Source organism: Opisthocomus hoazin, chromosome 6, assembly GCF_030867145.1.
Source record: "Opisthocomus hoazin isolate bOpiHoa1 chromosome 6, bOpiHoa1.hap1, whole genome shotgun sequence".
NCBI classification, from domain to species: domain Eukaryota; kingdom Metazoa; phylum Chordata; class Aves; order Opisthocomiformes; family Opisthocomidae; genus Opisthocomus; species Opisthocomus hoazin.
In genome coordinates, this window is record NC_134419.1 from 7,746,418 (window position 1) to 7,759,212 (window position 12,795).

Consider the following 12,795-nt stretch of genomic DNA (forward strand, 5'->3'; position numbering starts at 1 on the left):
TGGTTCATGAGGGCACTGTTGTAGGGATTAGGCTTAATTAGTTAGATCCTTCTGATAAAGATTCTAGGTGCCCATCCAAATTGTTTCGAAAGATCAGTGCAAACATTTTAGTTCCTTTAAACAAATCAACAAACTGAAATCAGCCACAGCTGTGGTACAACCCACCTTTATATACTTTGTGTGTTACATCATCAACATAATTGATTTTGAATAAAAAATTACTTAAAATATAAGTTAGTAAGTTACTTCATTAATAGAAGAATTTGGTTTGCTTTAACATGTTCTATCTGTATCCAATTTGGAACAGTTATAAAGCCCTGTTATTTTCTGTAATTACAGACAGTTTTATTGTGATGTTCTCCATATTTTACAAAACTTAACTTAGACTAGTTTAAAGACCCTCTTTAACATTAAGTAGAGTACTTACTGTCATCTGGGAGAATACTACAGAGATGCAGAAAGCATGAGCTGTTACCTTGTGCTGCTCCATCAGCTGGAAATCTTGTCCAGCATCATTCTCTTGCCACACAGAGGCCTCAACTAAATTGTCTTGCTGTAGTGTCCCAGCCACACACAGATTTCCTGACCAGCCACAGTGTTTAGCCCATGAAGTGGCCTCTGGAGTACTCTGGCTGTCCCAGCAGGAATGTAGGGGGAAACCTCAGATATGCCCAATCCTTACTGTGTTTTCCAGGACATCCCAGCTTGCACCCTGCTTTTTGAAATTTTTTCTATTTTCTTTTCCTATATCCAAGCCTGTCCAATAAATTACATCTGGGTTTTTTTGGCCATTACAATTTAAATGTGTATGGTTTCTAGTCAAGAGAAAGGCTCTGCCAATTTAAATACCGGTGAAGGACCAGGGTAGAGGCAATGAGAAGCAGGAGTATACCGAAAGTCTGATTCTTTAAGAGGAAAATGCATTTCTATTGTAATTTTTCCTGAAGTTATAGCTGAACTAACTTTGAAGAACCTCAGTGATGAAGTTGTGTAGCTTGTGGGCTTTCTTAAGGGTGACTGGGAGTGTGACTGGCAGCAGTGAAAGTAGCTTTAGCTTCTCCAAACAGCTGCAATTGCTTGGGATTCTGTAGAATGTAAGGAAGCCATCTGAGAAGAGAACAAATGACATTTTGTTTCCTTTTCCCACTTCAGGAATGGGCAGGTAGTTTAATTTTGTGTTTCTTGTCCTATCAGGTCACTGTGTCAACTACTGACAACATAATCATTGTAATTAAGAAATTACATTTTAGCCCAATGGTGGATGATTCTTTTTCTGCTTGTTGGTAGCAAGTAATGTATTTTATTTGTACCTGCAGGGAAAAATGCCTTCCATTTGATATTTTTATGAGTAGCAAATGCACTAATAGACTACAATCAAGTAGAAGATGAAGCCTTCTGTGTCATCTCCAGTCTCCTGCTACTGTCCTTTGAAGGTATTTTCCAGTCTCTTGATGTATATGCTGAATAAACTAAGAATAGGAACAATGGCAGAACCTAAACATTTGTTTATTTTATTTCTTCAGAAATATGTTTGGTTTAGGGGGTTACAGAGAGGAAGATAGATGGGGAGAATCACCTTTACCCTTCCAGCAGTCATTCTTAAAAGAGGAGAATTAAAATAAGTATGCCAATAAAGTGCTATCGTAAGTACATTTTCTGAATAGATTTATTATACTGTCACTGTTTTTAATACAAACGTTTATTTAAAAAAATCAGCATTACAGTGGAATGAAGACAGTAGTTGGCTCTCTGTCTTTCTGAGGCAATTCTATCCTGGGCCTTTCGTGCCAGTTCCTGTATGATCCCAGCGAATAAAAGCCATTAGCAATAAATTTTCCCAATCCTGTCCATTTTAATCTAGTTTTTCTCTGATATTAATGAATTGTCATAAATTCCTCTAGGTCAGGGATGAGAAACCTTGTTGAGGGCTAAGCAGACCTTTCTGAGTCTTCTAAATGACTCCATATTAGCACACACCAGAAGAAATCAGATTACCACAGACTGTATGGAATTAAAGTCGTCAATCCTCAGAGTCTCTGTTCTGTTTCTACTTACAGCTTATGGCTGCATTTGGACTAGGTTTCACAAGAGAAGGGACTTCTCTTGCTGAACGTTACAGAGATCTGCCTTAGTATTGTTCGTGTTTTCATGGCAAGTTTAGAGCTGTGCTGGAGAGTATTGTGATGTTGGAGCTATTTCCCCAAAACACATGGAATGCATTCAGCCAAAATGTGATACCCTTTAAGAAAGGGCTGAAGAATCTCTCTTGCATTTAAAATAGATAGAGGTGATTCTGAAACTAAGATTTATTTTATCTGTAGTTATTTAATCCTTTCTGGTAGTGCTGTATGTGTGGAGGATGATGCAGCAAAGATGCAGCTGACTTACCTGACTGGCACTGGTACTTTACAGGACTAGGAAAAGTTTGTCAGATGTTGCAGTGTGTGTTAAAAACAGGGTGTGATGGTATTCACGTAAGCAATTCAAGTGGCTCGCTGACCAAATTCTGTTACAAGGTCTACAGAGAAACACATTTTAAGGGCATTGTAAATTTGAGTTGCTTTATAACAATAACATAACTTAAATTTTGTTATGGTCTCAAAAAGGAGTAAATTCAGGTTATGGTTTTGCAGGACAGTTTGACATAACGACCTTATCTGGAAGTTGCAGGAGATGTAAACTGACATTTTAGGACTCAACATTTCTTCAAGAAGTACATTTCTGAACTTGCTGAGGGGCTTTGCCACTTAGAAATGTGGGTATCCTCAGTACTCCCTTTACACAGAGATGGGCAGAGAATTCCTCCCACATGTCCTGGTTACACTTGAGATCTTGCGGTGTTCAGAGATGCAGGCATTAACAGCAATACAAATTTAATAGGGAAAGCACTTTCTAATAAAAGCTGTGACTTAAATATACTATAAATCTAGTCCAAAATAATTAAAATATTTGCCTACCCTTTATACTGAAAAAACAGTTATATGAGCTGTTTTCCATCTGTAGTAGACTGAGCTCTGGTAGTCTGGGAGTCAATCTAGCAACTAGAAAAATGCTGGAATGAATTTTGCAGGGTGAACGATTCACTGTAATCTTAGCGTTATTTTATTATAAAACTTACAACAAATTAAAAAGTCTTGAGAACAGCAGGCCTGATGTCTTTGTTGGGTGCAAGAGTTTAGAGTTCACAGCATGCTGAATCACATTTCATACTCCTAATGCATTGCTTAGATGGGTGACGTCTCATCGTTTGATTTAAGCATCTTATCATCCTGTGGGTAGAATTTATTTAAAATTTAATGCAGAAGTCCATGCTATTTTCTCAACCACAAATAAGTGATTTCTACTTTAGTCTCTACAGAGACTTTGAAAAGATATACAGGAATGCTGCTCAACTGGAATGTTTGACTTCACTGCAGCTGTGGTATGCAGCCCACTGGTACAAAAAGGCAAATAAGTATAATCTGTTTTCCTAGAGCTTTCCCACCGTTTGTCTTTTCATAGTGTTTGGCCTATTAATATGTTTCAAATAAGGTTACGTGCTCTTTGTAGTCAATTTGTTTTGCAAGAATGCATTAGATACGCTGTCTTCTGAGAAAATTTAGACTATTTACAGAAGAGTTTGATGTGTAGCAATTTTAGCAAGGGAAAAGGAAAAAACTGATTTAAATATGGTAACATAACAGTATTGACATTTAAAGAGTGTTGTCCCTAATCATAAGGTTGATATGCTGTGTTTCAGGTGGGAGTGTTTATTTTTTCTTTATACACTATATTTATTTGTTGTTAATAGATACAGCAATATCAAAGCTAGTATTTAAAGCTATTGTATATACATATCTAGGTTCCAAAATATATGCATATTATTAGGCTGTTATGAAAAGTATCTGTGCTATCTGGCACAAAGTCCTATTAAAATCTGGAGGAAAAATATCTTTTTCCTTTTTTTTTTTTTTTTGGTCCAGATAAATAGCAGAAATAATGTATTAGACTTGACCATCTGACTATGGTAATTTTTAGACTTATTAGGTGGGAAAGCTAAGGAGATGAAAGTGATGATAAAAGTAAAGTCAAGAAGACCTAGAGCTGAGCATCAATCATAAAACACAAGTATATAGAATGAGCACTGTCCCACGAGTGCTTCTATTACTAGTCTTATTTCCATAACTAGAAGTATTAAAGGAGTATCTTTTAAAAGTAAGTTTCAGTTGTGTCCATTTAGAATCAGTTTCCAGCTCCTTCTGGATTTCATTCTGGGATTTAAGGCCAAATCTAGAAACACTCCCAGTGATCTGTATGTAGGAAGAGCCCTATATACAGCATAATCCCTCATCTAATACTGCCCTGATTTTGGGATGCCAAAAAGTTCTTTCTTTAGGGTTACTGTTTCTTGTATCAGCATAGGAAAGAAAAGTAGCAAGGTTTACCCTACCAAAAATTAGAGAAGTCTTTTTCTCCTTATCTGAGAATTAAATTAATCCTTTCTGGTGCCTGCATAAGGGATTTGCTTCCTCCTTGTTCTGATGGAAGTGAAAATGCAGAAATTATTTTTTCATCCTATTCAACTCTCTCTCTCTTCCATGAGAAATGGAGAAAGAAGCAGGGAATGGATTCAGTAGAAGAAAAATAAGTAGCCACCAGAACTGGCAGAATAAACTCAAATTGCTCCCCAGAAATCATGATCTGCACTTGGACCTCAATTTAGAGAGCAGATGGGTGTTTTGCTACTTTGACAGCTCTCAGAAGCTGTCAGGAGTCTATTCCGACTATGTGTGAACTAGCAGACTCATGTGCAGGATGCAGCTACATCTGATTTCCAGATGAAGTGAGGCTGGTTCACAGCAGCACCTCCTGCAGCTTCATCAGCTTGTTATCAGCAGGAAGAGAACGCAGGTTCAAAGATCAGGGGAAAGCCCTAGCCCACCTTAGCAGTATGAAACAAAAGCCTGGGTCGTATTATAGAACACATTAATCAGCTGTCTACTAGACTAAAACAACCACACGCATCAATTAAACAGCTCCAGCTCAGGTGACTTCTGAGCTGTAAAGTACTGGAGGTTTGGGAAGTACACCAGGGCAGTCTCACTACACGCTTATCTGCTCCTGCAGTCTTCCACAGCCACTAGCCCAGGGCACTGGGCACTGGGCTATTTAGACCTTTGTTCTGAGCCACTACCTCTATTCTTATATTATGTTCTTATTTTCACAGCATTAGCTGAAGGACTCTATAGGTCTATATAAGGGACTCTTTCAAGAATGGCTTTGTATTATTTTTTTTTCCCAGTGAAGGAGTGGAATTTCTGTGGGGATCTTTAAAGAGATTGTAGGCTAATTTTACGTTGTGGTAGTCAGACCTTATTTTCCCCATTTTTTAACATTAGCAGTTTCATTGACTTTCGATGAAGCTGAAGTTGCTCAGAACTGCTGAAATAAGCCCAGATGTCGTGGACTGAAACAAAGGGAATCCTACTCAGCTCGTAGGCAGCAGCACACACAGGGCAGCTCTGTTACTCAGTTTGTAAGCCAAGAACTTGATGAAAATCCAGGCCTTGTTGCATCTGTTTGCTTCCAGGTTTCAAAAGTTCAGTCTGTTTTATTCATACTTCCCAGTGCCCTGATAAACTATGTCATCTGACCAGTAGCTGCAGCGTAACTTCTAAGCAAATGCTACAGTAACATTAATATTAAAATCTGTAAATGCTACTGGAGTTAACTGAATTCTCTGGACAATTGTCAGAAAATGGAGAGTTACATAATTTTCTTTCTGTTGTCGAAGAGAATTAATTTTTGAAAATAAACTTGTGAGGAATATACTAACAAGCAAGTCTAACTATAAAAATAGTTTGCAGTGTGCAGTGAGACTTTGATTTCCATAGCATAAGCAGAAGTTGGTAATGTTTAGGCTGATTTTGTAGTTTCTTACAGTTGTGTGTTCACTTGACATATACACAATAGATAGTCTGGTTTAATTTGTTGGTGAAGTTTGCAATATCGTTTGCAGATTAGCAGCATTAAGTCTTTCAAAATAAGATACGAACAAATGCAAGTGTGAGTTTAGTCAGGTGTTTCCAGTTCAGGCCAAACAGACCAGAATTTGTTCATACTTGTGTGTTCCATTGGTGTTGGTGTGGTTACATGTACATGATCAAGACCAAAATTTATCCCATTGACTTAAAGATTAAAGCATATAAATAGCCAAAGTTAAGCTCTGCTGTTCATATTGCGTAAGAAAAGAGGAGCTTTTAGTATTACACTCTCTGGTGTATGCTGACTAGTTCTAATTATGCTGTTTCTAGTATGCCAACTAGAGAAAAGATGCAGTTCTTCTGAATACAGCAAAATCGGTAGCAACTGAACTGTCATTAGTCTTTCAAAATTTGGTTTGCATATCTGACAACTTTGGACAAAACAAAATCCTGCCCACAGTTTTCCCTGATCCAGCTGTCATTTATATATTGATAACATTAACCCATTCTGTCTGTAAAATGCTATGTCTGCTTGGCTTTACACTTTTGTATGGGAATTCAATCTGTTAAATATCAGGGGTGATGTGTCATAAGATGAATCACTCCAGAGTCGCTGCTTTAAATTTACTCCTTTCACTTGATTTCTAAAACATGAGGAGGACAATGTTCTGTTTCTTATAGGCAGTGGAACAATCTTATACCCTGTTTGTTTGTCTTGGCTGTAGAGTTAACTCAATTTACGATTTCTTTGTGGTTTTTAGCTCGAATCCTGTATACCCACAAATTCTCAATTGTAGCATTGTAGTACTTTAAAGATTTCTGGGGATAATCAGTGCAGTGTCAGCTGATGCAGTGACTGTGTGAAGCATAGGTAATACTCTGCAGTGTAACTGATCTTGGTAGTGCTTGACTGACTCAAGTGACGGCTGTCATTTCTGTTCCCAGTAAGAGCATGGGCCTATTCTGTACAGTGAATGCTCAGACAGTGTAATTACTTTTTGGAAATGTTTGATTTTTTTCATGCACAGAGAAACTCTACAGTATGCAATCTGCCATTCTCAGGGTTTTTTGAATGTACTGTGTCAGGATTCCTGATGTTAAGAAATTCAGACAACTACATACAGAGTTTGGGGAGATGGACAGATTAATAGACAAATATAGATATACATAAATGTGCGTGTGTCCTCAGGAAAAAAATCCAGATGGAAAAAATTGGCGTATCTGGGAAAACTGAGTCATATGGTAGCTTCAAATCAGTGAAGGCATTGCCTAAGGCATAATAATGCCAGCAGGAACAGTGCTTCCACTTAGGCAAGCCACAGACCGAGGGTTTGGCAGGGGGTCCTGTGGAAAGGCTAGGAAGTATTACAAGCTGGGGAGAACTTTCTCGTAGCTGTTTCTATATCAGATTGTTTAAATGGGAAATCAGTAGACTTCATATTCTAGGCATTTTAAATTATTTATTTGTCCTTAAGCCCTGCCAACCAAAGCGTAAGTTAAAAAGGAATTTTGGTCTCTGAACCTTCAGGGTTCACATTTTCAAGCTTTTCTTGGCAACCTTGAAGGCCAGAAAGGTCCTATATTTTGCTGCTTTCTTGTTTGCTTTTTTTAAATTAAAGCTCCTATAACCCATGCAAGCTCTTAACTCCACAGGCTGGAGCTTTATTGAAAAAACAAACAAAAAATTGGAAAATATGTGATGAAATCTTGGTAGCTGGGAAAAACGATTCTGTTTTCTAGAGCATGCCATATTTGAAAGGAATAAGTAGAAAGGCAGGAAATGAGAAAAGAGCATCTTCCAGGCAGATAGGCCCTGTTTATCTAAAGTGGGACAAGGAAGACTTTTATCCCACTTAACTTTTACTTTTGGATGGCATTTGAATTGGCCTTGTGCGTTTGGCAGCTCATCTGGTGAGCCATCTGTTTCAAATTATGCATGCTCAGAGGGCATATTGCATCCAGGGATACAGTTCCCCCAAACACAAGAAATTTGAATTGGATTTGCAGTTTAGCAATCTGTAAGCATGGGTGTGCAATCATACTTCTAAATAAACTATTTTGGAGAAATTGAAGCATTCATACAGCTGGAGAAACCTGAGTAAGGTTAGAAGTGGAAAGCCTTCGGCTATATTCACTGCCTGTGTCCCCTGTACAGTGCTCAGGCAATGCAAAGTAAGAGAAAACTACCCAAGGTCCCCAGCTAGGAAATTTTTCTTTCAGACTGAATAGTTCTTAATGGACTAAGTGCTTATACAGTAACCAGTTTTACAACCCGTTTAAACAGTGTCTTACATGGATTGAAGGGTTGCGAAACTGCAATTTGGCTCCCTCTGCTAATGAATCATCTCCAGTCCCATCACAGTGCTAGAGATGAACTGGGTGGTGAATCAGAAAGCTGTAACTAACTCTCTGAGAGCCTTTGTTATGCAAGTACAACTTGGCCAGTAAAGAAGATTTGAACCATAAACTTTAATGGTACATTAGGTAAATTTTATATTATTTATGGCATACTAGTAGCAATTCTCTTTTTCATGTTATCTGCTTTGAACATACTGTTTTTTTGGAAGAATATACTGCTTGTTTCACCCCTCCCTGTTCCTTCCTTTCCCCAGAACGCTGACTCAATTCCTTTTACTTTTTCAGTAAGCTTGCAGTTTTAGGCATTTCCTTGTCTGGTTTTCAGTGGAACACATTACTTCCCTCTCATCAGCACTGTGCAGCTCTTTCGTGGCTGTTGAATAACATGCTGGCTGGCAGTGGAAGAGATTTCTTTACAAGCAGTAGATAGTGACATAAAACCATCTTCTCGTCATGAAATACAATGAAACTATGGACTTAGGTAGCAGTTGTGTATGACAGAAGGAAATTTGGCTCACATAATGCAGTGATGGAAGTAATGGTAAATGTAGAACCAGCCAGGTAACTTGAGGGACAGATGCAATTTTGTCATAGATTCTCTTTCTAGATTACTATATTTCCTTTTTATAGGTTTTCACATTAGCCAAAACCCCAGATTGTTTGCATTATCAGCAAAATTTGAGTCCACTGGTGATGAGGATCAGACTTAATTAATATAGTTTATAATAAATTGTGAACAGAGGGTTGACCAGATGTAGATCTGATATCATGTTTGGGCAGATCTTATTCAATGTGCATGAAGAGTCCAATTATGGCATTAGGTTGAGTGAAGTGCTTGGAGTATGTCTTCCTGCTAGAAGTAGCACACACAGTTCATTTGATCAAATAACAGTATAGGCACAATTTGCATGTCTAAAATTTTGGGAATTTTACTATTTGTAATATAATCTGCACATGTGGTCAAAAGTAGATCTTTATATTACATTGCTTAGTCAAGTATTAAGTTGTATTACTTTTTAAATTAGCAATCCCATAAGAGCTATAGGAATTGATGAACGTTATTTCAGCAAAGTTACAAAATTGAGGTACCTGAAAGAAAAAAAAAGTCGAATTAAAATTTTGCCTTTTTCAATCTTGTTATTAATTACTTTTCTTACATGAAGAATTTCTTAAGTTATTACAAAGCTACAAGGGCAGGGAACAGAACTGCAGATAGGTAAAAATGTCAGCTGTGGTAAAAGGGAGAGAGAGATTCTCTGCTGGTTTTAGAATCTGCGAAGGACATAGGTGCTATGTTTTGGGCAAAAGAACTCTTTTAGACTAATGCCATCTGGCTGGCTTTCATCTGTGCCAGTTGTTATGTAGGCCAAGCCCCCTGTGCTGCCTCTACCAATTTTCTTGAAGTAGGAATTAGATTAAAAATACAGTAATTGCCAGTTACCTGACTGGAAGCATACCTATCAAGTGATTTAGAAACCCAAGGAAGCGATCCAAGCTTCTGTGCTTCTATCAGAAACTTTGATCAAAGGTTTCCTCATCCATGTCCTGAAGCAATTTTTGAGTACTTTTCCCCTTTCAAGCCTCACTAGCAGCAAAAAAGCCTGGTTGTGGGATCTGCTCCAATTTGCTGTCCAATGCACATCAGAAATGCAGTTAAAAAATCCGGAAAAACTCCACCGTCACGGACAGGTCTTCTATCTCATTCTTTTAATTACTAGCTGCTCTTCCTGAGATGCCATGCATGTCAGCTTTGTTTCCTGTGCTTTAATTTTGCAGAAGAAAGAGATCTAATGACACCAAGATTTCGCAAAGCCTGTGTCTGTTTGACAGAATTGGTAACTCAATCTTTAAAATTATTCTGTAAACGTAAGTCTCAATCTTATATTGAGGATAACTGTAGATTTTTAAGTTGTAATTGTAGGAACTCCATATACTGGAAGAAGGGATTTGAAATAATCAGAATTAGATATTATGTTGACTTTTATTTGATATTTATTGTGATATCATCCAGGCCTGACACAAACTTTTTTTTGTTTAGAGTTAGTAGACATCTTGCTTACCTGAGAAACCCAATTACAAAAATGATAGTGAAAAGCAAGAATAAACAGCAGATACCTGTATTTATAAATACAACAATGTAGGTTTTCTTGATGTCGACGTCTACAAGGTACCTGTATGATTTGTATTTTTGACCTGACAGTTGTGCCATCTATCTGTAGTCCCATGCAGGAGACCCACAGCTAATTTTTAGCCTTGGATTTATTCCCTACTTAGGAGAATTGGATCTATATATTTATTTTACGGTTAACTAGATAGCTCTGCTGATGATTTTGAAGTTGTTTTTTTCTCATGCTCATCTCTATATACGTAATTTACCGTGATCGAGAGCTATCACAGGGAAAGGAGAGAGAAATTAATTAAATAATTTTTTACAAATATTTCTCTAAGTAAAAATCACTAAAGTAAATGTCATTTGAACATGAACAAATTATATCTCTTCAGTAAACAGGAAGAGACTGATAATCAAGAATGTTTCCGTTTTGGATGTAATTTGAATCATGGAGATTCTTTTAGGCAGAAAACATCCTCTGTTTCTGCAAAACTCATCTAACTGTGATCTTACCTAGCTTATATGGCTTCTTCCTCTGTCTTATACCTAAAACCTCGATACTTTCCTCTTTTGGACCTCAGTGTTCTTTGTGTCTTTTTTATACATGACTTCTGTTTGTCTTGTGAGTGCCTTGGGGGGGTTTGCCCTTCTAAAGAAGGACAAGTTTGTTTGTCATGTTTACACAAATTAAACTGATACGGGAATCTGAAAAATCTGTCTGGTTTGATACTTGTGCATCATCGTCAGTGATTTTGGTAATCTGATACAGATATGTATGTATAAATATACCAATACATTCTTCAATTGCTTCTTAACTTTTATGCATCTCATTAAAATTAATGTTACCAATAACAGCAGGACTTAACTCGCTTGTCTTTTGGATTCTGGGGTGCATTTTTAAGGCCAGAATATATTTAAATGTAATTTTATTTGTAAACTGAGCAACTTTGATTGAAAAGCTGTTGTGAAACTACAGAAATCCATGAAGTACTTTTCACAGTCACAGTGATTATTACACTGGAAGTGTTTTCCGTGGCTGCTTTAATTGCTACTAAAACTCAGTTATAAGAAACTTTTTTTTATGAATGTTCAACAGACTTTTGTAGCTGTATCTCTTAAACACAACAGGAGAAGCTGATAAAATATCTTTTATTACAGGTGATAGGAAAGCTGCATCAGGTGACACAGAGGTAAGCAAGTCCTTGTCAGCTGATAGAGTTCAAATTCAGCTAATGCTCTTGTGGATCTCATCAGTCACGTGCACACATTAAACAGTTCCATTAAGGCTGAATCACTGCTGCATTACTTCTGCAACCTAATCATAAAAAAACAAACAGAAAACTAATCAGTCATTAAGCAAGTAATTTGGTCATCTTTAAGGATATTTCATGTTTCAATTGCATTGTGTGTGTAACCAAACAAGAACATATATTAAACAGTGAAGTATTTGCTGCATCCATACTTTACAGCAATGAGATAATATTTGGTCTTTGATATTTAGCAGTGATATTTATTGTACATGTTTAAAGCATTTTTCATAAAGGAAAATATTATAGGTGCTATCTTGTCAGTCAAATTATATTACTATTATTGATAGTACCAAACTGATAGAGAAGAATTAAAAAAAATTAATTACACATCAATAACTCGGGAGTCTAGAAAACAAAGAGAGGTTTTCAGGCAGCATTCCTAAATCCAATATATAGACACCAGTGGGATTATATGTTTTGCACTTCAAGGAACATTTTTTCTGATGGTGTTGTGCAATAGTTGGCCAAGTAGCAGAACGGATTCCTCTCCCTGCTACAGAGCTGTAAATCAAAAATAATCCCACCTGGTGGTTTCTCATTTGTGGACCTACAGCAGGATTGTGGTTCTGAGAAGGGGGAGTGCAGCAGAAAGAGTGCGTGTAAGAGATTCCTATAGAATCACATCAAATTCCTCCTGTCTGCAGAAAGAACGCTGCAGTAAATCTGAGCTTTCACAGCGTGCAACCTGCAGTCTCCCTTAACAGCGCACAGGACTGATACAGATGTAGGCAAGTAATGCTTTGCTCTTGCTTCTCACTATATTTGTCAATAATTTGTGATCTTTTCCATAGCAACAAAAGCATCAAAACACATATTTTAGTTAGCACAGTTTTAAATGTGGCTTAATCATGGTTAACTAACATGGTTGAGTCATCTTTGTCCTTGTCTACTCTGAAGGCAAAATCATTAGCATCCTTTCGAATACGATTGATTTTCCACTATTGCTAAGGCTTTTAACTCATCTGCTCGCTGTACCTTTGGCAGTCACAGTACCATAACCCAGCGGAGATCTCTGTTCTATCACCAGTGGTCTTGTCACTGTTGCTCCCATACA

General features: G+C 37.3%; 1 protein-coding gene across 4 annotated transcripts in view; it reads left to right on the forward strand.

Moving 5' to 3' along the window:
• The window catches only part of EPS15 (epidermal growth factor receptor pathway substrate 15), a 73,892-nt gene that overhangs the window by 2,159 nt on the left and 58,938 nt on the right, over positions 1 to 12,795 (forward strand). For 3 of the 4 annotated variants that reach the window (XM_075424497.1, XM_075424499.1, XM_075424502.1), the window contains exons 2-5: positions 1,317 to 1,433; positions 1,524 to 1,643; positions 10,098 to 10,187; positions 11,590 to 11,621. In XM_075424497.1, coding sequence (XP_075280612.1) covers positions 1,625 to 1,643; positions 10,098 to 10,187; positions 11,590 to 11,621 — 141 coding nt within the window. In that variant the 5' untranslated portion in view covers positions 1,317 to 1,433; positions 1,524 to 1,624. The remainder of the gene's footprint in view (positions 1 to 1,316; positions 1,434 to 1,523; positions 1,644 to 10,097; positions 10,188 to 11,589; positions 11,622 to 12,795) is intronic. The other variant, XM_075424500.1, reaches the window with a different exon arrangement.